Below are 27,865 nucleotides of genomic sequence, written 5' to 3'. Positions count from 1 at the left end.
AGTGATAAAAATATTAAGTGAAACAAAGATAACAACTGGGTCAACAGGAGCAAAGAGTAGCACTCATATTAGGCAAAATGGAATTCAAGGAGTGTGAGGAATACTTCAATGAAACAAGAATGTTAATTTATGTTGATAAAACCTAACCTCCATTGAGTATATTTCATGACCACAAACCTTTTTGCACCAACATTTAGCATCGAAATGTTTAAAGCAAAAGCTGTTAACTAAGGCTATAACGAATTTGAATAACACAGCATGATTTTATAGTTACAGATACAAAGAATACACTTTCTATGCAGAGGCCTATGGACTATTAATAGAATTATGATGTAACTGGACATAAAGAAAACCTAACGAATTCCAAGTAGTAAAAATCATATCATTCGATTTTTCTCAGTTAAGATCAATAGAACCATATGACTGTTGAGTTAAAGAGAAAATCAAAATTGAGGTTACAGACATGACAATGATAACAGTTCTTATTAAATCCTATGGAATATGGACATTGTATTATACAGAGACAAGCATATATTTGTTAGAAATTAAGAAAGACCGAATATAAATGAACTAAATTTTTGGTTCAGGAAGCCAGAAAAAGAAAAATAGAATAGAGGAACATAGCGAAGAAATTTAAAAGAAGGGGTATGATAAACAAAACCATGTCATTCTTTGAAAAAGCTAGTGAAATCAATCAACTTCTAGCAAATCTGGCCAGGGAAGAAAGAGAAAACATAAGAGGACAATATTAAGAATTGTAAATAATAATATTCAGAGGGTAAGTTTAAAGTATGCAATTGTTATGGGTAACTTTATTCTAACTTGAAAAATCTCTCAAGTAAGAATTGTTAGCATTTATTGAAACAGAGTAGGCCAGGCATAGTTGTAAGTGATTCCTATGTGTTAACTTACACTCTTCACAACAGGTTTATTAAGTAGATACTGTAATTTTCCCCACTGCACAAATGTAGGAATTAAAAGCACATGGAGTTTAACTTACCAACGACGTAACAGCCAGGAAATAGTTGAGCCAGAATGTAGGGAGGCCCAGGCAGTTGTGGCACACACACATATGTATGACCACCAGACTCAACTGACTCTCAGACATGTAGTTGAAAGAATAATATAATTGCCACAGTTGTCTTAATCAGGAGAATACTGGTTAAACCGGTGGTCCCCAGCCTTTTTGGCACCAGGGACCAGTTGTGTGAAGGACAAATTCACGGACCAGGGGTTGGGGGATGGTTTCGGGATGATTCAAGCTCATTACATTTATTGTGAGCTTTATTTCTATTATTACATTGTAAGATATAATGAAATAATTATACAACTCACCATAATGTAGAATCAGTGTGAGGCCTGGGCTTGTTTTTCTGCAACTACATGGTCCCATGTGGTGTTGATGGGAGACAGTGACAGATCATCAGGCCTTAGATTCTCATGAGGAGCATACAACCTAGATCCCTCACATGTGCTGTTCACAATAGGGTTCACACTCCTATGAGAATCTAATGGCACTTGATCTGACGGGATGTGGCGCTCAGGCAGTAATGTGAGCAATGGGGGAACGTCTGTAAATACAAATGAAGCTATGCTGGTCTGTGGTCTAGGGGCTGGGGACCCCTACTGTAGAACCAAGTGCTCTTATTGTGAAGCACCCACTCTGGTCCCAGTTGACCGGTCGGTCATGACAGCAAATACAAATCAATAGAACCTGGTACCTGTCTGTGGCCCAGGGGTTGGGTACCCCTGTGTTAATCTCAAAGCTGCAGAAGTTATCAAGGGGCACCAAAGGTCTAATGAGAAAGGCCCAGGCCTAGAAGGTTTTGTCGGGAAGCTCTGACATACCTTGAAGGAGGAAGTAACTATCGTTATCATTTAAACTGTTGTAGAGCAGAAGAAAAGAATGAAAGCTTCCAAATTCCCTTCAGAGGGTCACACAATTATCAAATCTGGACATAAATTTCATGAAAAAGAAACCTATAGTCTGTTGTCACTGAATAAGACACTAGCAAACCAAGTAAAGTTTTATATTAAGAGAATATACCAGAGGGCCTTTTTTTTTCTCTCCAGGAAAATAAGGATGATTTATGTAATTCTCTGTGTTAATTGAGTCAAGGTTAAAACATTTCAATAAAAAAGTTAATTAACAAAATTGAGCATTAATTTTTTTGGTAAAAACACAAACTAGAAATAAAAAGAAACTTTCTTAGTTTGAGAAAGCCTATCATGACAAACAGAAACACATCAAATTTAAAGATATATCAATAGATCCCATTAAGTTCAGAAATAAGACAGGTATGTGCATACTCGCCTGTGTTATTTGGCATTGTTTTGGAAGTTTTAACTAGCATGAAGTGTGGCTAAAAAAGGAAAAAGGTATGAATTAGAAAACTGAAAGAAATTAGGAAAATTGATTATTATTCACAGATGTTATGACCGCCTACTTAGAAAATGGAAAACATACACTAAAAACTATATTAGAATTTCAGTAGACTACCATTATTTGGGTACCTGAATTCAAAACATTTAACCTATTAATTGTTCTGAAAATTTTAAAAATGATACCCTCTTATAAAAGCATGCCACAGTATAGTTACATGGCGAAATGCTGATCCTGCAGAGATCATATGAGCATCCTGCCAGTTGATGACTGTGGCGGCCACATCTACACACAAAGAAATCAGTGTGGAATGGCATGTAATGATGAACTAAATAACATGATGGTCTTATTGGTAGCAAATGAATTGCAGTCTTTCACTTCCTTTATGTATTTTGGCAGACAAGAACTGTTTTAAAAACGCTGAATTCCAACTATACAAATACATACCTACATATTCATACAGACACATACATATGTATATACATACATGTACCTCCTTTTTCTCAATTCATTTAATGGAATGCTGAAAAATAGACTGTATGCAGAAGATAACAGAGTTTGGTCAAGACTTTAAAAATTATTGTGTGTTTTTGGAATTAAGAAATTCAAACTCTAGAACAGAAATAAGGTGGCTAGTTGAAGAATATACATACAGCTTTCAATACTTTTAAAGTGATAGATATTATGTCCTTAAATCACAAAAACTAAAGGACAAAGATGACAAATTACTTATGTTGAAGTTAAAAATTTCTCTTTGACAAAGACACTAGGAAATTTGAAACATGCCAGAGGCCTGATACCTAGAATAAATTACTCACAAATTAACAAAAGCAGCTTACTAGAGAAATGAGCAAAGGAAAATGAGCAATTCATAAATGGAAAAAATTAAAGTACCAGTAAGCATTTGAAAATATCAGAAATCAGAAATAACATCTTATGGACGGGCATGGTGGCTCACCCCTGTAATCCCAGCACTTTGGGAGGCTGAGGCAGGTGGATCACAAGGTCAGGAGTTCAAGACCAGCCTGGCCGACATGGCGAAACCCCATCTCTACTAAAAATACAAAATAGCCGGGCGTGGTGACACACGCCTGTAGTCCCAGCTACTCGGGAGGCTGAGGCAGGAGAATCGCTTGAACCCAGGAGGTGGAGGTTGCAGTGAGTGGAGATTATGGCCACTGCACTCCAGCCTGGGCAATAGAGGGAGACTCCATCTCAAAAAAAAAAAAGAAGAAAAATAACATCTTGTAAAACAATAATGAGAGACAATTATCACAATCATCAGGCTGGAAATTGCAAATATTGTATCAGCAACAAATTGGAAAAAGTCTAAATGTTCATCATAGGGTGGCTAAATAAACTCATGCTGTGGAATAATATACAGGCCATAAAAAGAGTGAGATAGAGCTAGTTGTGCTAGTAGAGGTGTAACATTGAGTGGAAAAAGCAAGTAAAAATGGTGTATGTAGCATAAATACAGTTTAATACCACTTATATCTTTAAAAGAACCACACAAACAACCCTATTTCATGCAGGCATACATATGTAAATGCACAGAGAGTCCAGAACAATAAACTCCCACCTCGCCCTGGCAAAGGAATTTTAACATGTGATCTGGGAAGTGTGTGTTACTTGTATAAAATTACATTTATATTATAGATAACTGAATAGGGGAGGGCAGTATCAAGAGAAACGGAAACTAAAATACACAAATAACACTTGCAAAATGTATGAGATTTATATAGAAAATTATGATAACTCAAAGATCAGAAGTGAAAATCTGAATAGTTGGAAAAATTCCATGGTTCTCTAAGGGAAGACAATATTCTAAAGTTGCTGCTTTCTAAATTATTGATAAATTGAATATAATTTTACTTAAAGTTTTGGTACAACTTTTGGGAGAAACTTGTCAAGTCTAGTTGTGCAAGAAGCAGTGGGAAAAAAAATTGTTTTAAGTAATGAAGGGAGCTCATCATACCTGGTATCAAAACCCAGCAAAAAGCTCTGCTAATTAAAATGGCAGTTACTGATACAGAATAAACAGACCAATGAGCAAAGTCCTGGTGGCACATGTTTGTGCCTTATTTAGTTAATTCTAAGACTTTTTTTTTTTCCAAATTTTAATGTCTGATAGCAAGGAACACTGTACAATTTTTGTGAACTATGATACATATCATGGTTTGACAGTATTTTTTCTCTTTCTTTGTGATATATAAAATACATAATGAGGCATCTTAAAATCTGTGATACCTTAAGTTCAGTGAAGTCAAGTGTGTGTGTGTGTGTGTGTGTGTGTGTATGTGTGTACACATTCACATATGTAATGAAATCAATCCCATCATATGAGACTCAACTCAAGCATCTCTCCAAGCTTACCAGTAGTGTCTTGTCTGCAGCCATGATGTTTGTCATTTTTTATCACTTTCTGACAGACTAGCCATACAGTGAAAATCAATTGCATAAGAAAAGAAAAATATTAGAAAATATGCTGGATTTGATTCATGAAGTCTATGACAATGATTTTGGAAAAGTGCTGAAATCAACCATAAGCCATTAGCAAATAAGAATTTGGTTTTTCAAGCTAAATACCCAAGCAAGACTTTCTTTTCAGCATTTATTATGAAAATGTGGTCTTTGTTTCAGAAGAAAGACATCCTACATGTAATGCAGGTGATATTTCAATAGAAAAGCATGTACTATTCAAAAATCTGTAGATAGATAATGACTCTTTACTGAACAAAATAGTTACTGGATTTCTGCCTCACAAACCTAAATTCCAGATAGATTAAATATTTGAACATGAAAATAAATAAAAATTCCAGAAGAAATACAGGAAAATAGTTTTAGAGAGCCCAAAGCCTTAAAGCATGTTTCCTCAGTGGGGGCAAAGATTGGTTCACGGGGGTGGGGAAACCTAACTGTTACAATGGTTTGTGGCCCTCCAGTGGGCCACAATATACTTCAGCAGATGTGTAGTGTATCTGTGGTATTAACATTTCATGCGGCGGCGGCAATTAGGGAGAAAATGCCTATAAAGGATTCCTTCATGGGATGAATCATGAAAAAACAAGTCATGCTGCCATAGAGGAAAAGCGACAGATTTGACTATTTACATATTTTAAACTTCTCGATTATGAAAGGTAACATAAGTAAAAGTAAAAGGCAAGTGACAGCCTGGGGGAAAATAGTTTACAACTTCTGTAATGGACCAGGAAGTATAAGTATAATCTGCTTCAGAGAAACAACAGAGATAGTGTTTCTTAGACTAACACCACTTCTCAGTTTGCTTGGTGGTGGTTAGTTAGATATGAATGCCCATCTGTATTTCAGAAGGAATTACACCCAACACCTTTTTGAGGCTTTTCTGTTGTTGATGTTTTAAACTCTCAGAGGCTGATGACCACCGGGTTGAAACAAATGATGTTGCATAGAAAAATACATTCTTTAGTTTTCATCTTTGTTTACCTGTTTTAGATTCTCTGAATGTACTGCATTTTTTTACTTTATCAGTTTTCCCTTTTAAAAATATGGGAGGGCATTATGTTTATAGCCAAACCTAAATTTTTTTATTCTAACAAGATGATTTGGGCTATTTTATAAGCTTTTATTTGAAACAATACAGAAATTCTCATAGTGAAATATTTAGTAATTTTTAAATTAAATGTAAACATTGTTTTATGTTAATGGTATGAAATATTTAATATCCTAAATATTTGCATATAATATGCTAAACTAAATATTAAAATTCTAAATGTTGGTGATTTTTTGTATTTTTTATTATTCAATTATAAATGTGTCTCATAACTATGGTTAAATGCACCTATTTGGTCTGTCTCTGTGTATATTTTTATTTGCTTTCATCTGGCTTTTTTTATCAGCAATCCAGTGGGGAGAAGATGGCCGTCCATTTCACTATCTCTTCTATACTGGCAAACAGTCATACTATTCATTAATGCATGTACGTATATTGCATTTATGATAAATAATATGAGCTGTAAGCTACAAAACTAATTGTACTGATACTGTTCTCAGCTTCAGAATTTACTTAGTATTTTATAATTGACAAAAATAAGACTTCTAGAGGTAAGACAGTATGTTGATGAAATGATTTATATTAATTCATTTTTGCTAAAGGTAAACTTTATAGAATTTATATCAGAATGGTTTGTCTTTAAAATGCTTTTACTTAGAAATTGAAATCATGTTCCAAGGTAGATGTTCAACTCAATTATAGTGTGTGCATGTGCTTTCAGGGTAAAGAAGGAGGAGGCCAAGTGTATGATGCTGTCAGGGGCTGTGAGGCATTTGCCTTGAAAAAGAATCAAATGGTTATTTCTCATTTTTTTGTTATTTATATATAATTTTTGCCTTTCATAGATTAGTGCAGTGTATGAGCCTAGAATTTGGGCCCCAAAACAACCTAAGAAATGATTTTATTACAGTTTGACTTCCAACTGCATTTAGTATGTTGTGAACAATTTTTGTTTTGTTTTCAGAGCTATAGGTGTCTGATAGTGTGCAAATTTGGAAGAGTTCCCCAGAATTGCTATGGAAAAAAAGGCTGGATGCCAATATTCTGTTTTTATTTTTAGAACATGATATCAAGTTCTATTTTACTCATTATATGATTTTTTAAAGTTTCAAAAATATTTATTGGGCTTCCCCCATCTACAGTCAGATTGCAGTGGCTTGAATCAGTGCACACATTTACTCTGCTTTTTAGAATTATCTGCTGTTTATTTGTGCTCCACAAACCCAAAGGACAGAATTCGCACTTGTCAGGTACATTTATTTCTTGGGGAAAAAAAAGAAAACCTTCTTTTCGCTTTTTGTTGACCTTGGGCAAATGAGCTTCTTGCCCTGGCAGAAATGAAATGAATGATAAATGTAGAGTGTGTCTTTGCTGAGTAATGGAGCTGCGGCTCCGACTCCGTAGAGGTTCTCTCCCGCACAGCCTGAGGCTGCCCGGGGTCCCCTGCTGTTCATTTAAATAGGTATGTCAAATCTGCCTCCAAACGCCGCCGGTTTGATCTGTGGTAATATTTGTGAAGGTTCCATATGGACTTGAGCCCCCTGCAGTGCTAAGAAATAATGTACAACGCTTCATGGTGCAGACGCAAATTTTCTCTGAAAAGGGATGCAGTGCTGCGTTTTAGCTGTCGGAGGGGATGATGGAGCTGACGCGCTAGGCCTGTCAACTTGTTACACGGATGGGTTGCACGCAGCGAAGCTGTGGAAAATCTGTGCCTTTTAACTTTTCTACTTAATCACGGTTGTAGCATTGCCTTTAGACTGTATGCTACATTAATTCTCTTCCTGCCTTCTGCCTTTCATCCCAAGTTTCACGGAAAAAAGTAAAGCATGCAGGTCTTGTAGAGGAGCCTTATCAAACAGCTGTCATCTGACATGCCATTTGCATTTGTTTTGGCTGAAACTGAGCAACCCAAGGGCAAGATATTTTGTTACATTCCATCATAATGAGGAAATTACACATCCTATAAGAGACCTAACTTTTTTTTTAAGTTTGTTTTTATGTTTTAAAAGGTATTGTTCAACAAACTGATCAGTTTCTAAGTGGATGAAATGTTACCATACTCTCTAAAATGTCAAATGATATCTGATTAATAAGCATTCTTTGTTTTTGAGTAATTTAAGTTTTGTTATGTTTCGATAGAAGAGTCCTTTGGGCTTTTATATTTTAGTTCAATGCAGTAATTTCTAAATGTATGCCTTATGCATACATTTCAGCATTATGTATAGCAGGTGTCATTAATTACAGCTGCCCTCACACCAGCCTAGTTTCCCAGATAACACATATCACGATCATCTGCAGGAGATACTGAGACTTTGAAATGGTGACTAAATGTTCATCATTCACCCTACAGAAGTGTCTTTATAGTGGCCAGGCACTGCGTAGAAAGTCCAGCTATAACACTTGGAGCCATCTCGCCTGTCTGCACTCTCTTTGTTCTGCCTGGTCTTGGTGGTGGGGGGAGCCGTCCCCTTCCCACTGTGAGTGATCACAGGATGGCTGTCCCCACTGTGGCACGGGAGGTCGCCCCTGAAGACTGGCAAGCTTTAAAGAGTTGGAAATGAATCCTTGTTGCTACCATTTATTTTTGTTGATATAATTTTTTCCCTGTGTGGCAGGGTAACAGACACTAAGCCAAACTGTTTTTCCCATGTCATTGCCCAACTGTAATTGTATGAGGCGCGGATGCCACTGGCCAGGAGTTGTGACAGGAAAACACATCTAGCTCCTGTGTGCAGTTGTGTGAGGAGACCCTTCTGATGCCAATTAACCTTCTTATCCTCTGTAAAGATGACAAATCTTCTTTTTAGTATTTGGTGACTGTTTGCATAGGAAGCAAATATATTACATTATAGCAATTAATAAAAGATGGCCCTGATGCACCTTGCAGTTAAGATCTGTGTATGACGCTTTAGTGAATCCTGTTTCCAGTTGACCTATATTTAGTCCATCCACTTTCTGTGGAGAAATGGGGAGGTTTTTGAGGAAAAATGGCGATGAAATATAAGGTACAGTTTATTGTTCCTGCCCAGAAATGAAGCATGATAGGAAAGTATAAAGTGAATGGGGATTTGCCGATCCGTGATGTTCTCACGTCTTGGAAATGTGCCACACTCTACAGGTTCACTTGCAGGGCACTTGGGGCTCCCATTTTCCTATGGATATAATGATCCACATGTCTTCAGGTTCCTGGGAAAGTCGATTAAAAACCCATTTGTTTTACACTAATAAGATATATGTATATAATGAAAAAAGTATAAAACCATAGTAACAAATAATTTCTTAATAAAAAGTAATTTAAGTAAGAAGAAATAAGAAACTTCTTGAGTTTCTCAAAGCATCATTGAGTACCATAAAGGGATCCGCTGCATGGTGGCACTGGCTTGGCTGGCTTTTTCACCAAAAATGGATGGCTTCTCATTTCCTTAATAGCCATTTAACCAGTACAACTTGTTTGCTTTTCAGACATGATTTAGGGCTTTAGGTTTCAAGAAAGAGAGAAAGAATAAAGTTTCCTGAAACAATTGAGCAAAGGTGTGAAGGAGAGGGAAGAATGTTAAAGAGGTTATAGATGTCTGTGTAAAAAATAAAATGCTATACAGCAAGATAACCGAGTTGTGACTAGCCTAGGTATAGACTGCGGTAAGTGGAGAAAGGACTAGGCCAGAGAGTGGGCTGCCCTTTGGGTCCAAGGCTGTAAACCCCACCAGGGTTACCCCCTTTCCCGCAGCAGCTTGGGCCTGTCCAGGACGACCAAGCTGGTGGCAAAGGGAACGGTGGGCCACAGCCTTGGTGTTCATGGTTCAGTTTGTGAAGGTCCTTTAATTTTAAGAGAAAAACATATACCAATACATATGTTTCTGAAAAAAAAGTTAAAATTCACTAACTAAAAGTAAGTTGAGAATCCTTTAAAACTCATAATGGGAGGGGATTATTTGGCGCTGAAGTGGTAACCCTTTTGTAAAGCATGGCTCATTAAGTCAAGGCATGTCTGTAACACAGCTCTTCCCAAAGTGCTTTCTGCAGAATATAGACTGTGAAATATTCTTCAAGAAAGAGGCTCTGAAGTGGTGTTAGTTTAGGAATGTTACATATTGTGTACTGGGGAACTCTAATAAGGAGACACTTAGTAGGATCAAAGCTCTGTGAAGTCCTTAAGAAACATGTTGCTTTAACACTCTGCTGCTCAAACCGAGCGGGCTGTAGAACACTTCCTACTCCAAACCCCTTTTAATGTCCCATGAAACCAGTGCTTGGGGAGGACCGTAGTACAGAATATTGAAAACTCTATACATTGTCATTGTAGGCATTACTCGCCTTAGATAAATACATTTTCTCAAAAGAGAGGTTAATAAAGTCCCAGTTTTAAGACTGATATCAGCCCCAATACCTTAAACATTTATTGAAGTTTTACAAAAGCTCCCCTCATCCCAGTCTTTAAGAAAAGGAAGGTATGCAACTCTAAACACTGCACTAGGAATTTAGCATTGTGTAGAAACTTCATTTATGTTTTAGAACCAGTTTTACAGTAAACAATTGAGTATTTTCAAAGTATTTGTTTAAATTGAAGGAGTTACATGGCCACAGATGAAATATATACCAAAAAATATATATATATGTAAAATGAAGGGATAAGTAGTAAAGTTTAAAATGTGAGAGAAAACCAGGTAATTCTAATCCTTATAACATGTGTAAATAGGGTTCATTTGCCTTGTGAAGGAAGCTCCTGGCGTATGTGGAGAATCTCCAGTTCATTTTAACCTACTCGGTTCTTAAAGCCTGGAACAGCAGCCCCAGAAGTGTGCTGCTTCACTATGTGAAGATTCCAGACTCTTAGCAGAGGTCCTGGGGACTGAGTATCACAGAATTCTTACTTAGTTCAGATGTGTCTAGATCCTCTTTGTGACCTTGCAGAGAAGGAATATTTAAAACTCTTGGATGTAGTGCTGTCTTTTAAAAATTAAGATAGTGACCCTTCTCGCAGTGAGGTATCGTGAAATAACTACAACTATGTAAAGTGCTTATTTTAAAAAAGCTACAAACTGGTGCTAAAATATATGCATGCTGTTTTAAGACTTTCCTTGACAGCAGGAGTTAATTCAGTAATTAATTCAGCAGTTGAAATTGCTGTTCTAGGGGTATCTTTAATGTATATTTTCCTCCCATATGAATAATTACCATTGTATATCTGGTATGCTTCAAGTGTACCAATTAAGAAAATTAATTTTTTAGAAAAGGATTCAACATATTATTGTCTCTATGTTGGTTTTAATTAGATTACCTCTTTGTAATGGTATAATTACTATAATATATGATGGGGCTTTAATTTGAATAGTAAAAATATATGCTGTCTGAGTTATAAGAACTTTCAGGTCATCACTCCTGGGTGTGGACTTCCCCAGAGTCCTTTTTCATATGTTCCATCTTGAGATGATTTTCTTTGTGTGTCGAATGGCATTTACATGATGTACAATCTATATAGTGTATTGTATTGTATTCACAAAGTAATAGCAAGGGTCTATAACAGAAGTTTGTCACTTGGAACTTGAGATATATAGTGTAAACCTCTTAGTTAATGATAACTGGATTATATTTATATTTGTTTGATTTGATTTTGTATATGCCAGTGGCCAAAAAATTGAGGAGATAATTTAAGAAATTGATTTTCTGTGATTTCTTTAACAAACACAAATTTTAAGTCAGTTACTTTACTGTTACCATACTAGTATCTAAGATAATTACTATTAGTTACTATTTATGTTGTGTACCAAAATACAATAGACTTTTTCTGTATCACCTTCCTGTGAAACGTTACTTGTTTACACTTTCTAAAATTGGAATTTCCACATGATTAATAGAACCAAAACAGATTTCAGAAGGATACTAAAAATCATAGTGCTCATACTCTCAGAAGGGTTTAGTTTAAGCATTTCTTTTCTGCAACCTGAGCATCTGGTATTTTCAAATTAGGCACCTTCTAAATTTGACTCATACATTATGGAAATCTGATGACACGAGGGGTGGATAGGCTTGCTTTGATTTTATGAAATATTAATCATAGCTGTGATTAATGATTCAGCATTTCACATCTGGGTTATTCCTGTCGTATTTGAAAATTACACTGTTAAATACAGTATATAAACTTACTGTAGGTGGGTCATACTAATTCTCTAGTGTCCCTTAAAAATTAAGTGGAAACTTAACAATATACCAGAAGCTACCAGTGGTAATCTGTGATGTTGACAGTTCTTGGCATATTTTATACCCTTAAGGATTTTTTTGATGTAAATTAGCACACATCTCTTCAGGGAGTTGAAGCCGTAGAATCTACTTTCCAGAGAACTGTTGTCTCTAACTTACCAAGGTAGAATCTTAAGAGTGGTTTTATTATGCAAAAGAGAAAGAATAAATGGAAATGATGCACCAGTAAAATTGTTTATTTGACTCTTGAAAGCCGTACCTCACCCCCGCTATCATTCTTGACCATTACTATAGGTCAGGCACTGTGCTAAGTACGTACTTTACATATATTTTCCTATTTAAAGAAGTGTATGGAGTGGCTTAATGGGCATTATGTGATTTGATGGGTTACAATCATCAAATTGTAAGCATTTGCCACAAATGAATCGAATTCGTCGTGTTTGAAATCTGACATGTCCTTTTCGTGGGTTGTTTTCTCCTCTTCCACATTTTTTTCTGATTGTTTTACTTGTACTATTTATAAATTATCATGGATCTCAGTACAACAGGAGGAAATGGCATCACAGAAGAATACTTTAAGAAAAATAAGGACTGAGAGTAAAAATTGCTCAAAAGTCATTGGGAAATGACAGCCTATACTTTGACTTAAAACTTAACGTACAAGATAGGTTGATTGTTGTTATTTTAGTTGCCTTAATTATTTCAGAAAATTAAGTAAACCCTTGTAAGCAGAGGAGGGTAGTAAATTACTCAGCAATTTACTACTATTGCTGGCATTCTTTTAAGTTCATATATTCTTCGCTAGTTTGAAAGATGGACCTGCACTCTGAATCTCAGGACTCTGGACCCGGCAGCTGAGAGCTGTTTTTTAATTGTCAGATACATTCCTCTGCTGCTGCAGGTGATGGATATGTACTTGGCATGTAGTTTCCTTACCAGAGCACCCCAATGGAGCCACAGTCTGCCTGTGGTCCAGCCTGCTGACAGGCTGTGCTGGGTGCACAGTGGCATGTTGTTTGCCTGTGTCTGTCCATTTCATATAAGTGGGGAGCATTCATTTTTTTTGGTGGGGGGAGTTCTTTATTTGTTCAGATCATTGGAGAATTGCTTCTAGAAACAGAGATGCATTGAAATTTTTCTGAGATACTATCTATTTGAAGTCCCAACTCAGTATTTTAGCCTTTAAAAGTGAGTTAAAAGTACCCTAACCACAGTCAACAAGGCTTACCAATTCTTGGGAGATAAATTGTAAACTTTTACTTTCGGTTGAGTAACAGGGATATATATATATATATGTGGATATATACCCCTGTTTTTCTATATGTGGATGGTTTGTGGTTTTGCTTTAGGGTGGACAGTTGGCTTTTGTTTGTTTTTTAATTGTCAGATACATTCCTCTGCTGCTGCAGGTGATGGATATGTACCTGGGATGTAGTTGTAGGGACAGTTCCACTTAATATGAATACTAGGATTAAATTAACTTCATTTGTCCCTTTGCTATTGTGTTGAACTAGATTCTCTGTAGCTCTTAAGAGTGTACATTTCTAGCCAGTCTAGGCTTGGATGCTGCTGCTGCTGCTGATGATCTAGGGACTGCACTTTTAGAATTGCTGAGCTAGAGTGATGGATTTACTTTCAGTTTGAGGTATTCGTGTCTACTGGTAATGTCTAGCTCACCACCAGTTTTGTAGCTTCTAGTGCTGTTTCTTCTTTTTCTCTCTGCTTCTTTTTTCTTTTCTAAACTATCAATTCTACTACCCTTAATGAAAAACAAAGCCAAAAACACTTACATGAATCTCCCCAGCCAAAAGGAATGAACTTTTACATCCTTATTCACTGAGGAGTCCTACCCGTTGAGTATTACATCGGCTTTTCTCATCTGTGTTACAAAATTCAAAGGCTCAGTCTGTACTTCCTCCCTCCCTGCCTTTTTTCCTTCCTTCCTTCCTTTGATTCCTGAAAACAGGTTGCAGAGTGAAGACCGTGCTAAAATGCAAGCACTAGTAAATATGATGACAGTGGCAAAGGGACATTTCTCCTACACTTAGATAAAACTTTATCAGCAACATTGTGAGGTAATATGGCAGTCTAATCAGAGCCCACAAGAAGTTGCCCCTGAAAACTTGAAATTATTAAGACTGTTTGAGATATGGATTGACACATCTGTATCAGTAACAAGGTGTATCTTCTGAGATTTGCTGATACTAGGAGGTATCATGATTAGCAAAAAAAAAAAAAGTAAATTTATGTCATCTCTAGCTCATTCTTTTAAAATGCCTATCTGCTCATTGGGTATTAGTATGGTAGATTATGTGTGAATTATAAATGAATAAATACAAATGTATTGAGTCTTAGTCTCAAAAAGTTAAGTTTGCTCAGGCAAAAGCTGTACTATTTTGCTTGTTGTAAGCTCATTGCCTAGAAAATATATTTCATTGATGATCCTTATTGCTGGATTATTGCTTTTTGCAAGTTTTAACGAAATGGCAAACTTCTACTTCCATTGTAATTTAACAAGTGACATGCATTCGCAGATTTTCTTAGGAAGTAAATTAATAGAAAGAAATCAAAAAATATAATAGAAAGCTCTTTTTAAGATAAAAACTATATGATAAGGACTTCAATATGATTTAAATATTAAATAAGTAGTAAGTTGTATTAAATAATACATAAGTATCTATAAATACCATATATTTTACTGGATAATTCTCTAAGTTTAAAATGCACATTGCCATATAAATTACGATTTTTTCTGAAGGAAAAGGAAAATGGTTTAAGGTTTTTGGTTTTTTTTAACCAACCTCACTGAAGTAGAGTTGTAAAATTTTTATAGAGTTATTTTAAAATCAGCTGAAGTTAAGTATGCTGTGATGTATGACACTAAATTCTCATTGAAATTACTCTACCATCCTTTAGTTTAAATGAGAAATAGTGTTATTAAAAGCATTTTCAGTTTTATTTACTCTGCAGCTTGATTCTCTGAGGAGGAGGACACCTTAGGAAGTACTTACAGGAGAAAACTATAAAATGTATCAGAAGTTATAATGTACCATTGCTCTTATTTTTAGCATGTACTATATATTTTATTTGCCATAGGATGTCTATGGAATGTTACTCAATTTAGAAAAACATCAAAGTCACTTGCAAGCCAAAGGTCTGCTTCCAAAAAAAACTGTAACCAGGTAAGCTCTTTTCTTGCAGTAAAATATAAGTAAAATTTGAACTAAAAACATGCCACTCATTGGTATTTTTTTAGACATACCCAAAGCCTAAAATTTGTTCAGTATTTCAGCATTAAGCATTAAGGTTAGGGTTCAAAATAATAGATAGTTTTCGTTTAGGAGGAAGCATGAATTGAAGTTATTTTTATGTTATTTTATCCCAGATTTATATATGATAGGATATTTAATTACTATACCTGGATATGATGTCCCCAGAATTTTTATGTATATAGCTGCACATTTATTTAGCATTTGCATGCTTTAATTTTTTACATTTTATTTTTATATTTTGGTATTTCAAGGTTTCTGCTTCCATTTGGCAGACAGCGATAGATCAGATCCATCAAACTGATCAGCCAGTGTTAAATTTTGGCCTGTCTATTCAAGATTTCTTCCATAAAGGAAGAACACCTTGTTTAAGTTAAGTTAAATGCACTCCTTTTCCTTTAGTTGGACTTGCTACCACATTAGTCTATTGACAGGGGCTAGAGTAGATACCTTTTCTAAAGTAGATTGAGGAAATGGAATGTATGTCAAAAATAGCTTAGTTGGGTAAAATTACTGCTATATAATATAAAAACTGATTTTCAAATCATAAAATTGCTACTATATGTGGGATCTTTTGTGATGTAACTCTAATTGCATGGCTAATTAAAAAGAATATACGTGATATTTTAACAGAGATCTGATTGGCAGCAGATGGCTGATTAAGGAGGAGCTAGAAGAAATGTTAGTGGAAAAACTGTCAGATCAAGATGTGAGTAATTAATCTTTTTAATTTAAGGGGACCTGTGCAATAAGAATGCAGACAATTGCTGTATTTAGGATCCTAATAGTAATGTTCCTCAGAGGCAGGTGTTCCTACGATGACTTTTCTTTCTTTCTTTAAAAAGAAAACAAAACAAAAAAACAAAACACATTCATCATTGATTTCTGCCTTGGGAGGACCTTATCTGTGGTTAGGGAGGTGACTTGTCGAGTCTCCAGGTCCTCCTCTTGTAAGTGCCCTGTGCCAGTTGTTTTAGGGAAGCATGGCAGATGTTGTTTCATCTCCTTACGTAAGGCCAGTAGCTAATTTTACAAGCTGATGATAAGTGTAAGGAGTCATTATAGGTTAGGTAGAAAAGGGATGCAGCACATGGTTACCTTCATGCAATTTACTGCTTACCTTGTGTGCCATATCTGTAAGGTCAGTGGTTTTTATCTTGGGATCTGCAAACCACCTCTATCGGAATCCCTTGAAATACTGGTTACAAACTACAGTGTCCTAAGCCTCACCCTAGATCTAGCTCGGAATCTAGGGAGTTACCCAGGAATCTTTTTAACAAACTTTCCAGGTGAATCTTATACCCTATAAAGTTTGTGACCCCCTGCTTTAGGTCTTAATTGCATTCTTATTTTGTTAAATGTTCTAATATATCAACATTTTCACAAGACAGTTGATGTCTTAAACATTTTGATGTTCCAAATTTATTACTTTCTGGAAGATTGGGGTGTAGATAAATTTCACAGATTTTTCCAAGATGGAGTTTTTCTTTGATGGCGGTGGCTAACATTGTTAGTACTTTGCCACCATATATAGATTTTAAGTTATGTACTTGAATTGTTCTTTGTCTCATTTAATGTATTATAGAAATTAATGATTTGGAAAAGTTGCCGTTTGCTTAAACAAAGTGTCGGACAATTGGTTAGTGGTAGACCCAGAGTTACTTTCTAATATCCTAACTGCCAAGTACTGCTCTACTTGAATCTAACTGAAAAATCTCTTTGCTTCTTCACTGAACAAGTAGTTTCATTATTTCCTCTGTTTCTGGCTGCTTTGATTTTTTTTTTTAATAACTCAGGTATTTTTTCTGCTTTGTAATATCCCACGGACTTTAATACAGGTGTACAACTATGAAAACAAAAGAAACAAGTTATATATGATACTTTGTACTTTGGGGTACTGGATATCAGAAGAAATCCTAATGCTTATGGCTGGTATCGAGATGAGGGACGTGGAGGTGGTCAGTGACTTCTTAACCTAGTTCAGAAGCAAGGCTGAGTTCCACCCATAGTGCCCCTTTGTAGGTGCAGAAGTAGTCATTGAGAGTCTGTGAGATGGAATCGAGAGAGTAGCTGAGCACAGAACGCCCAGGCCAGTGACTGGAGAGGAGCATGGAGCTCTGTCCACCCAATATCCTAGGTAGCTGAGTGTTTCACCGTTACTGGAAGAGTGCCTTCTCTTTCATTACATCATAGGAAGCTGTAGTCGAAGTAGTTCTTTTAATATTAATCTTACTGGTGAGATTTTTAAAAATTTCAAATCATTAATGGCAGATTTTTACAGTAAAGGCAATAGTGACATAGATGAGTATGATGTTTAAGGCTGACAAAAACATAAATAAGGTTATAAAAAACTGAGTTTCACAATCCATATTAACTAAGAATCTCAAGCATTAGTTGTTTCCTTCTCCATAAACACTTTAGAGTGATTATTCTGGCTTCTAATTTTAAGGGGTTAATTCCAAGTTGTTTACTTTCTAATCACATGTTCAAGAACTATTAAAAAAAATGCACAGAGGAGCAAGGATAATTTATTTCAAGAGGTTGCCCTTTAAGTCAAGTATCTCTTGAATTTTTAAATAGCTTGATTGTTCGGTTTTAAAGGAAATCATAAACATTAAAGTAACACAGCTTGAACAGCCAAAGATATATTTGCCAAATGTATTATGAAATATAATTTAAGAGGTACATTTTCTCAAAATCAAACTCTTTCCATATTACTATACATAACTTACTTGAAATTATTTATAAAGCTCCTCTTGATACAGTTCTAATAAAAGGGTGGAAATTACACTTGAAGATCATCTAAATACTTTTTGAAAGTGAATTTAAATCTCAATTTCATAATCATAATACAGAGAAATTGATTTTTCTTTGAATGATAAATCTCTTTGTTTCTTGAAAGAAAAGATTTGGCACTAAAGATACGCAGGAAAAGTGATACATCTGCATGCTGTTCTAAAAGCAGCATGAAGATGCAGAAGTGTCATCCTGTCAAAATTCATCAGGAAAAGCAACATTGGAAAGATCAAGTATGCAAAAATAGAAAAAATTTAGCAAATGCAATTACACTTGCACCTTCTAATGAATTTTTATTGTCTGCAGTATATGCAGTTCATTCGGCTGGTAGAAAAGTTATTGGCATTGCAGTGTGGTGCTGCTGAGGAAGAATTTGTGCAGAGGTTTCGAAGAAGTGTAACTCTTGAATCAAAAAAACAGCTGATTGAACCTGTACAGTATGATGAGCAAGGAATGGCCTTTAGCAAAAGCGAAGGTAATGACATTCTGTGGAGAGAAAATAAATTCAGTGAAGGTTGAAAAACTACAATTATTTTTATTTGCTATTGCTCTCTGGTATCCATTAGATTTTTTATTTGTTTATTTTTGCTACTGTTACTTTGGATTTCCTAATTTTTAAGATTCTGTTGAAGGTTTTCAAAACTGAACTGTATACTATCCTAAGAAAAAAATGTGGATGCATACCTACACAGTCATATTAACACTTCTTCTTTTCACACATTTATATTATTAAATCTTTTAATTTTCACATTTTAAGCTGCTAGAATCAGTAAAATATTTATAATAAAATTTTCTTTGCAAAAAATGAAAATGCTCAGTGAATCTGCATATCAAATTCCAAAACTATGTAATGTGAAAACTTCACGTCCTTAACTCACATTTTTCTTGTTCAGAGCCATTAGACGTAGTCCAACTTTTACGACTTGACCTATTAAAATATTTACAACTCTTAAAAGATTTCACATCGTTGTCATTTTTAACTAACTACTGTGGTGTTTTCAAAGAAATGTGACCTTTCCTGAGTATTTTTTTATTTCTACTAGTTATATTTCATCATACTATTTATATATTTCTAAAACTTATGTTGTTAGATATATTCTTACTGTTTATAAAAGAAGGATGCTATGTAAATTGGTTGTGGATTCTCATAAGGGAAATGAATATAAATTACTTTGTTGGTTGTTCAAACTAATTTAAAATCATTGTAGTGTTTCTAAAATGGAATTGAAGAACAAAATTACCGCACAGTGAGCTTTATTGCATCTGTTGTGTAGTTTACCTGCTTTATTTTTGTTTGACTTGAAATAATAATTACAGGACCTGCTTATGTACAGTGTTGTATATTATTTTAGGGAAACAAATTTTAATGTAGTTTTACCTGTCTCAAAGTGCAGGTCTTCAAGATATTTACTAATAGGAATTTTATATTTTTGAAGGTAAAAGAAAGACTGCAAAAGCAGAAGCAATTGTTTATAAACATGGAAGTGGAAGAATAAAAGTAAATGGAATTGATTACCAGCTTTACTTCCCGGTCACACAGGACAGGTTCGTTTTGGGTTCTGATTTTTTGTTTTTAAAGGAAACATAGTTTATAATACATCATGATCATTTAAGAAGGCTTGTGATCTTCTAATTCTGTTTATCTGAATGATTATTTCTCTTTACCAATGTAACATATCAAACTAGCTAATTGAAGCTATTTTTTAAAGCAGCTTCCAGATTTTTTAAAAAGCATCTCTAGAATTCCTCATTAATTGACTCTTCTTCCCCTTTTCATCAGATCCTACTGCAGTTTGAGTAGTCTTAGATGTAGCTTATGTTCTGAAGTGCAGACTGTGCCAAAGTGTAAGAAATTTTGATTTAGATATCCACCTTCTAGTTTGGGGATGGGCGTGCACAAAACAAAACCACCACCACAACAACCAGCCTTGACACTTAAAACTGACCTAACCCACTAGGCAAAGAAAAGTGCAAGTAATTTCTTGTGGCTTGTGTATGTTTTTCTGATCATAAATATTAGAAAAATTCTGCTTTATCGTTTTGGATTTTTTCCTATTCAGAGGAATGTGATTATATATATTGAGCAAGCAAAGAAACCTAACATTTATGGGTTAAAATAAGAACTCATCAAGCTTTGCTTAGTTCTAGGTGCTAAATATGGCAGTTTTAATTTTTAAACTTTGTATCCTATGGAGAAATAGACATTAATCATAAATAGATACTACAGCTCTTCTAATCTAAATATACTCATCTCAGAACTCTCTCTGACTTGCTATATAAAGGCCTCTTCTTGATATGGTTATTATTTTCCCAGTAGTTACTGTCATTATCCACAAGTAACAGAAGTTTGGTATGATTTGTTCCTGCTTTCCTAATCCTTCTCCTGTTTCCTGCATGTGTTACGGTATTTAAGGTCAAAAGGGCTAAAGCTCTTTTGATACCAATGCTGATATAGGCAAAAGAGGACCCTCCTAATACAGTGTAAGCTGCTGGACACAATAATTACTTTAGGAAATGTATGTATGTTTTATTTGTGTGTGCCTGTGTCAATAAGCAGTGCATTCTTAACTCCATTTAAGATGAATTAGTTCTGCTATTATCCTCACAGGGCAGGGGATGGAAGAAGCTTTTATTTCCCTTAGGAAAAGCCGGAGAGAAACCCATACCCCAGGGGTTGATAACTTCAGCATTGGGAACTATAGGAGGAATGTCCTTTAACCAATAACCTGTCTGTTGATTTGTATTCAGACAGAACTCCTGATGATTTAACAGCAAGTCTCAATTATGGCTTGATCTCATAATGAAATTACATCCTTAGAACTTATTCTTTGATTTGAATTCAGCAGCTATTTACTAAGGATTATCTATGTCTCTGGTCTTGTTCTGGGCATTGTGAAGATATCAGAGATATTTAAGATACGATTCCTATTGGCAAGAAACTTCCTACATGGTTGGGAAGCCTAAGTCTAGTCTTGGTGGGAATGGGCACCTGCAACTATTTTAAAATAGTTGTAAGGATTTAGGGCAGCCACTTCAGGAACTTACAAATCAGCAGTGAGGTGACCATTGACTAATAGGAAGACTAACCAACCCAGAATCAGGGATCTTGATCGGGGTTCTGTCATCACCTAACTCACAGGTAAGTGGGTTAGCCATGCAAGTGAAGTTACAAGGGAGGCTTCTGGACAGCCATTTGTTTGGGAGCTTAAACACTTTCCTGGCTTAATTTTTTAAGTTTTATCATTCTTTAACAAATGCTTATATAAATAAAGATAAATAAAGAGACTTCAATTAAAATCTAGAAAAATAGATTTCATAATGTAATTACTAGACATATAACTGAGCCATGGAGCCAGATGGTCGAGGTGAATGCAATAGTGGAATTAGATTTTCAGTCTGTACATTTTCTTTTTTCTTGTTTTCTTTTGAGATGGAGTTTTGCTCTTGTTGCCCAGGCTGGAGTGCAGTGGTGCAATCTTGGCCCACCACAACCTCCGCCTTCTGGGTTCAAGCGATTCTCCTGCCTCAGCCTCCTGAGTAGCTGGGATTACAGGCATGCACCACCATGCCCGGCTAATTTTGTATTTTTAGTAGAGATGGCATTTCTCCATGTTGGTCAGGCTGGTCTCAAACTCCTGACCTCAGGTGATCCGTCCGCCTCGGCCTCCCAAAGTGCTTTGATTACAGGCATGAGCCACTGTGCCCAGCCTAAATTTTCTTTTATATTTACTAATTTTTTTTTTTAAGAGACAAGGTCTCTTTATGTCACCCAGGCTGGACTCAAACTCCTGGATCCAGACTGGACTCAAGCTCCTGGGCTCAAGCAGTCCTCCCACCTCAGCCTCCTGAGTAGCTTGGACTGCAGGTGCCCAGCATAAATTTTCTTTAGTTATTATAGTATATTAATAGCTACTACTTATAATACTGTTTTTATAACTTATGGCTACTTTTTATTCGGTTTCTTGGAAGCATTTGTTCAAAAAGACAGTATAGATTTATGAATTTTTTGTTGTTGTAGGACCTACCCTACATCTTATTGCTATAAATTCCGATTTGCTGTGGCTTTTCAAAGTCATCTTTTGCCCATATGCTTGTGATTATTTTACTAGTGTGGTACGAAGAATAGCACTTGCATGTCCTGTCCATACCTGTCTCTCAGCTTAACTGTATTATATAAACTTTATTTTGGGTCTAGAAGCTACAGTGTCAAAGAAAGCAAATGCAATATAAGTGAGCTTTTCTGAATAAAAGTGTAGCAAGATATTAAGGCAAAATAGCAAAATCGAAGTGCCTGACAAAGATAATGGTGAACATCTTACCTGGCGTGAAAATGATATTCAACAAGTACTTGTTCATTTGAGCAGGAGAAAGTCCAGGGCCATGTTTTGTCTGTGGTGCCTGCCCCAGGATCTTGTGGGCCCTGACTGACCCTGAAAGAGCAGGCCTGACAGGGGTTGTGTAGAACGTCACCTGGCCCCAGGAAGGTAGCAGGACTGTACGATTTAGAGAACTATAAGAATATTGGGAATATGTGTTTGGTGTCAGGGAAGTGCAAGGTCGAAAATAGTTTTAGAAACTTTAAAAACTAACCATATCAAGATGAGCTTTATACATTATACAGATACATTTATAGTAGACTTTATTTAGTGAATCCAAATGACAGGTGATAATTGTTTGAGAAGGCCTATTGATTTTATATCTGATCATTCAATCCAGAGACATTAAATTCAGTTGATTAATGGAGTTTCCCAACTGTAAGACGTCTTTACGAGGTTATTTTCAAGCTTTGCAAAGATCTTCTGAGATAAAGGGGATCATCAAATAATAAGAGTGTATTGCTATACCCAAGAAAAAAAAATAAACCTTACATCTCTCAGCAAATCATTCGAAATGTCAGAAATGTTTGTCAGAAATGTTTCTATATCTTGGTAAAGTGGATTGATTGAGAAGTATGAAAAGTATAACAGTGGCATGCAGAGTATTATTTTTATGAATATTCAGAATTTCAGTTGTTTACATAATTATGTATCTTTATAGTAAACGTAACCACATTTTCTTGTGCTGTGCTTTAGGGAACAGCTGATGTTCCCTTTCCACTTTGTTGACCGGCTGGGAAAGCACGATGTGACCTGCACAGTCTCAGGGGGCGGGAGGTCGGCGCAGGCTGGAGCAATACGATTGGCAATGGCAAAAGCCTTGTGCAGCTTTATCACCGAGGATGAGATCGAGTGGATGAGACAAGGTATGAGTCTAGGTGGGACGGGCATGGTGGCCCTATACTGGCTATACATGTTCATCTGCTTCTTGTCCTAGTGCCTGAAGTTTGTGAGAAAATACATAGTTATGTATGTAATATTTCACTTCGCTATCTTCTTTCTTGCTACAGAACCATAACAATATTTCTCAGGTTTGATTTCTACAAGGTGAGCTTGAATTAGAAAAAGGGGAGAACTCCCCACACTGATTATTTGAACCCTGCTAAAATGTTCAGTTCCAAGGTCAGGGAAAAGTTAATTTTGGCCTTAGTGCATAACCTTTTGTCCAGCTTAACAAAGTGCTTAGCTTAGTTATATTTAAGAGACAAATTGCATGTTTTTGTCTTATCATAGAAATGTGTGGGTTTTTTGTTTTTGTTTTTTAAATAGTCTCTCTCTGTCAGCCAGGCTGGAGTGCAGTGGTATTATCATAGCTAGCTGCAGCCTTAAACTTCTGGGCTCGAGCAATCCTCCTGCCTCGGCCTCCCAGGTAGTTAGGACTATGACGTACACTCCCAAACCCAGATAATTTTTGTATATTTTGTGAAGACTGCATTTTGCTCTATTGCCCAGGCTGTTCTCAAACTCCTGGCCTCAAACAATCCTGCCTTGGCCTCCCAAAGCACTGACATTACGTAGCATGAGCTACCACACCTGGCCTATCATAGAAATTTGTAATAATTGTTTGGTTAATGACAAAGTTCTTTGGGTATTTTGTTTTTGTAAGTTATTGGAGGTTTCCATTTTTTCCCATTGTGGTGTTTGAATTTTCTTTTACCCTACTCTGTGTAACCCTATTACCTGGGCATGAATACAAGAGTCCCTGTGTAATGTGAAAAAGGACGGGCAGTTGATTCTTTCCTTAGGGTACTGCTTTAGCAGTTAGAATAAATCGGAGAAGTTTGAGCTGAAGACTATCTTCACACTGTTTATGAGAAGAGGAAAGCACCGTGTGTGCTATCGGCCAGCTGCATGGTCCTGGGCAAGTCACTTAGCACCTAAGTCTATAAGCTCCTCCTCTGGGCAAGTAGGTTGGTCTCTGTGCACCAGACCTTCTAGTACAAGCCACTGGGGGTCAATAAAAACACTACCTATGGCTAGTTCTAGATCCCTGAGGAATCGCCACACTGACTTCCCACAATGGTTGAACTAGTTTACAGTCCCACCAACAGTGTAAATGTGTTCCTATTTCTCCACATCCTCTCCAGCACCTGTTGTTTCCTGCTTTTTTAATGATGGCCATTCTAACTGGTGTGAGATGGTATCTCACTGTGGTTTTGATTTGCATTTCTCTGATGGCCAGTGATGATGAGCATTTCTTCATGTGTTTTTTGGCTGCATAAATGTTTTCTTTTGAGAAGTGTCTGTTCATGTCCTTTGCCCACTTTTTGATGGGGTTGTTTGTTTTTTTCTTGTAAATTTGTTTGAGTTCATTGTAGATTCTGGATATTAGCCCTTTGTCAGATGAGTAGGTTACAAAAATTTTCTCCCATTCTGTAGGTTGCCTGTTCACTCTGATGGTAGTTTCTTTTGCTGTGCAGAAGCTCTTTAGTTTAATTAGATCCCATTTGTCAATTTTGGCTTTTGTTGTCATTGCTTTTGGTGTTTTAGACATGAAGTCCTTGCCCGCGCCTATGTCCTGAATGGTATTGCCTAGGTTTTCTTGTAGGATTTTAATGGTTTTAGGTCTAACATTTAAGTCTTTAGTCCATCTTGAATTAATTTTTGTATATGGTGTAAGGAAGGGATCCAGTTTCAGCTTTCTACATATGGCTAGCCAGTTTTCCCAGCACCATTTATTAAATAGGGAATCCTTTCCCCATTTCTTGTTTTTGTCAGGTTTGTCAAAGATCAGATTGTTGTAGATATGCGGCATCATTTCTGAGGGCTCTGTACCATTTGACCCAGCCATCCCATTACTGGGTATATACCCAAAGGACTATAAATCATGCTGCTATAAAGACACATGCACACGTATGTTTATTGCGGCACTATTCACAATAGCAAAGACTTGGAACCAACCCAAATGTCCAACAACGATAGACTGGATTAAGAAAATGTGGCACATATACACCATGGAATACTATGCAGCCATAAAAAATGATGAGTTCATGTCCTTTGTAGGGACATGGATGAAGCTGGAAAACATCATTCTCAGTAAACTATCACAAGGACAAAAAACCAAACACCGCATGTTCTCACTCATAGGTGGGAATTGAACAGTGAGAACTCATGGACACAGGAAGGGGAACATCACACTCCGGGGACTGTTGTGGGGTGGGGGGAGGGGGAGGGACAGCATTAGGATATACACCTAATGCTAAATGACGAGTTAATGGGTGCAGGAAATCAACATGGCACATGGATACATATGTAACAAACCTGCACATTGTGCACATGTACCCTAAAACCTAAAGTATAATTAAAAAAAATAAAAATAAAAATAAAAATAAATAAAAAAAAATAAAAATAAAAATAAAAAAAACACTACCTATGGCTTAGGCTACTTAATTGCTTAAGGCTCTTAAAAGTCCATTTGCTTATAAGCAATTTGTCATCATATGGGATTCATATTTGGTCATTGAAGTAATTTGCTAGAACCTTAACAATTTGATTAGTTTGAGCTACTGTGCATATCTGAAAGTAATAAAGCATTCTTACTTACAGTTAAAGCTAGAACTTAGGTCTTTTCTGTATTTTGTCAAATACTGCTGTTTTATTCCATGCATGTCCTTTAAGTACAAGCAAGTGTAAATGTTATGGGTACATAATAAACAAAGTTTTCCTTTGCTGTATGTACATTAATTGGTCCTTAATAAAATACCCAAGCCTTGTATACAGTAAGAGGAGTGCTAACGTTGGAAGAGTGAAAAAGACAAGGAAAAAGTATGGTCCATTTACATATTGATAAAAGCAATGTAAGAGCTTTCCCATCAATGGTATTCTTGGAATCTATGGTCTTTACTAACTTACTATAGCTCCAGCCACTGCTGGGGCTCTTCCTTATGGGCCACAGCTAAGAGTAACCCCAGCAGTTGCCTAGAAACATAATCACTCCTGATGACTGGGGGAATGAAAGTTTCCCGTTTAAACTGACTTATTCTTCTAGAAGAAACTGCCTGTGCTGAGAATACAACTCTAAAACTTATTTTTTAGATTCTAAAACAAAAAATCGGAATATTATTATGGCATAAATTAAAATAATGAAAGTTTCCTTTTTTAAATGATAAGCCATATTTGTATGTATATGCATATTCATGTAAACTGTTAATAGATGGTATCTAAGTACTTTCTCATACTTCACCTTTACAGTAAGTTTTTCTTCTCTGCCTCTTGTCTCCATTAAAACTCTGGCCTCTGCAATAGTAAGTGTGCAGGTTAAGTTCCCTTACAGTGAATAGTGACCGCCTACACAAGAGCAGCTTTATATCACTTAGGTTGAGCAAGCTTAAAAACCAAAAGGGAGCCATGATTCTTACAATATAAGGAAAGCAGGTTTAAATAATGTAACTTGTGTTTGTCTCAGAGGTTGGAAAAATATCCTGAAAGAGTGGAAGCAAACTGCCATCATGAGGTTGATAACTGGACTGGTAAATTATTACTGGTCTGGTTGCTTTCCTCTAGTTTTTTTTCTCAGACAACAGTACCTATAAATTCATGAACCTGCTTTTCTTCTTGGCAGCATGCATATTAATGGTTCTTAAAGGCTTCTCTTTTTATGCTGCAGCTGGACTACTTACTACTGATCCCCGTTTGAGGGAACGGAAGAAGCCAGGCCAAGAGGGAGCCCGCAGAAAGTTTACGTGGAAGAAGCGCTAAGGGTTTGCTCCCAGGAAAGAAGAGGAAGAGCTATATATATGTGCCGGCACGTGGCAGACACACAGTAAATAATGGCTGACCAGCATGAGGGCAGTACTGTCAGAAATTTCTTTGAGCTGTGAGATGAATTTATTTTTAAATGCTACTTTGTAAAGGTGACCTTTAAAAAATAAAAGGAAAATAAGGAAGGTTAGTCTCATTCTGCCACTTTATTTTTTTAACTTTTTCAGAATATAGTTTTAAGAAGCATAATTCATAGAATCTGGCATATTAGACCTGAAAGGAATATTCAGCAAAGTATAGTCAAGTTAGCTCATTTTGCAGACAAGAAGGCTTAGCCCCCCAAATTAAGCAACCAACCAGAGCCATACTGTTGGTACTTTTAATGCTAGAGCTAGACTCATTTCCCCTGATTCTGTTGCTTCCGCACTTGGCAATTGTCACCACGTATTTTTCAGAATGAGAAGTGAGAGTGCTTGCTCAGAAGAATGAAGTAACTTGAGTCGGTCAGGAGCTCAGCAGAGCCAGGGAGCTGAGCTGCCAGGTGTGGGAGGTGCTGGTATACACAACAGCCAAGTGAAAGGCACAGTCGAGCCTGTCTGTGCTCACT

The 27,865-nt window shown here is 36.2% G+C and overlaps 1 protein-coding gene across 1 annotated transcript in view; it reads left to right on the top strand.

The window, feature by feature from the left end:
- The window catches only part of MRPS9 (mitochondrial ribosomal protein S9), a 61,832-nt gene extending 34,378 nt beyond the window's left edge, over positions 1 to 27,454 (top strand). The window contains exons 5-11 of the mRNA XM_003281958.1: positions 6,262 to 6,341; positions 15,213 to 15,298; positions 16,019 to 16,094; positions 18,488 to 18,656; positions 19,618 to 19,726; positions 23,254 to 23,423; positions 27,164 to 27,454. Of these exons, the coding sequence (XP_003282006.1) occupies positions 6,262 to 6,341; positions 15,213 to 15,298; positions 16,019 to 16,094; positions 18,488 to 18,656; positions 19,618 to 19,726; positions 23,254 to 23,423; positions 27,164 to 27,255 (782 nt within the window). The 3' untranslated portion in view covers positions 27,256 to 27,454. The remainder of the gene's footprint in view (positions 1 to 6,261; positions 6,342 to 15,212; positions 15,299 to 16,018; positions 16,095 to 18,487; positions 18,657 to 19,617; positions 19,727 to 23,253; positions 23,424 to 27,163) is intronic.
- The last annotated feature ends 411 nt before the right edge of the window (positions 27,455 to 27,865 follow it).

Source organism: Nomascus leucogenys, chromosome 14, assembly GCF_006542625.1.
Source record: "Nomascus leucogenys isolate Asia chromosome 14, Asia_NLE_v1, whole genome shotgun sequence".
Classification (NCBI taxonomy): Eukaryota; Metazoa; Chordata; class Mammalia; order Primates; family Hylobatidae; genus Nomascus; species Nomascus leucogenys.
This window is presented reverse-complemented; position numbering and strand designations above follow the sequence as displayed.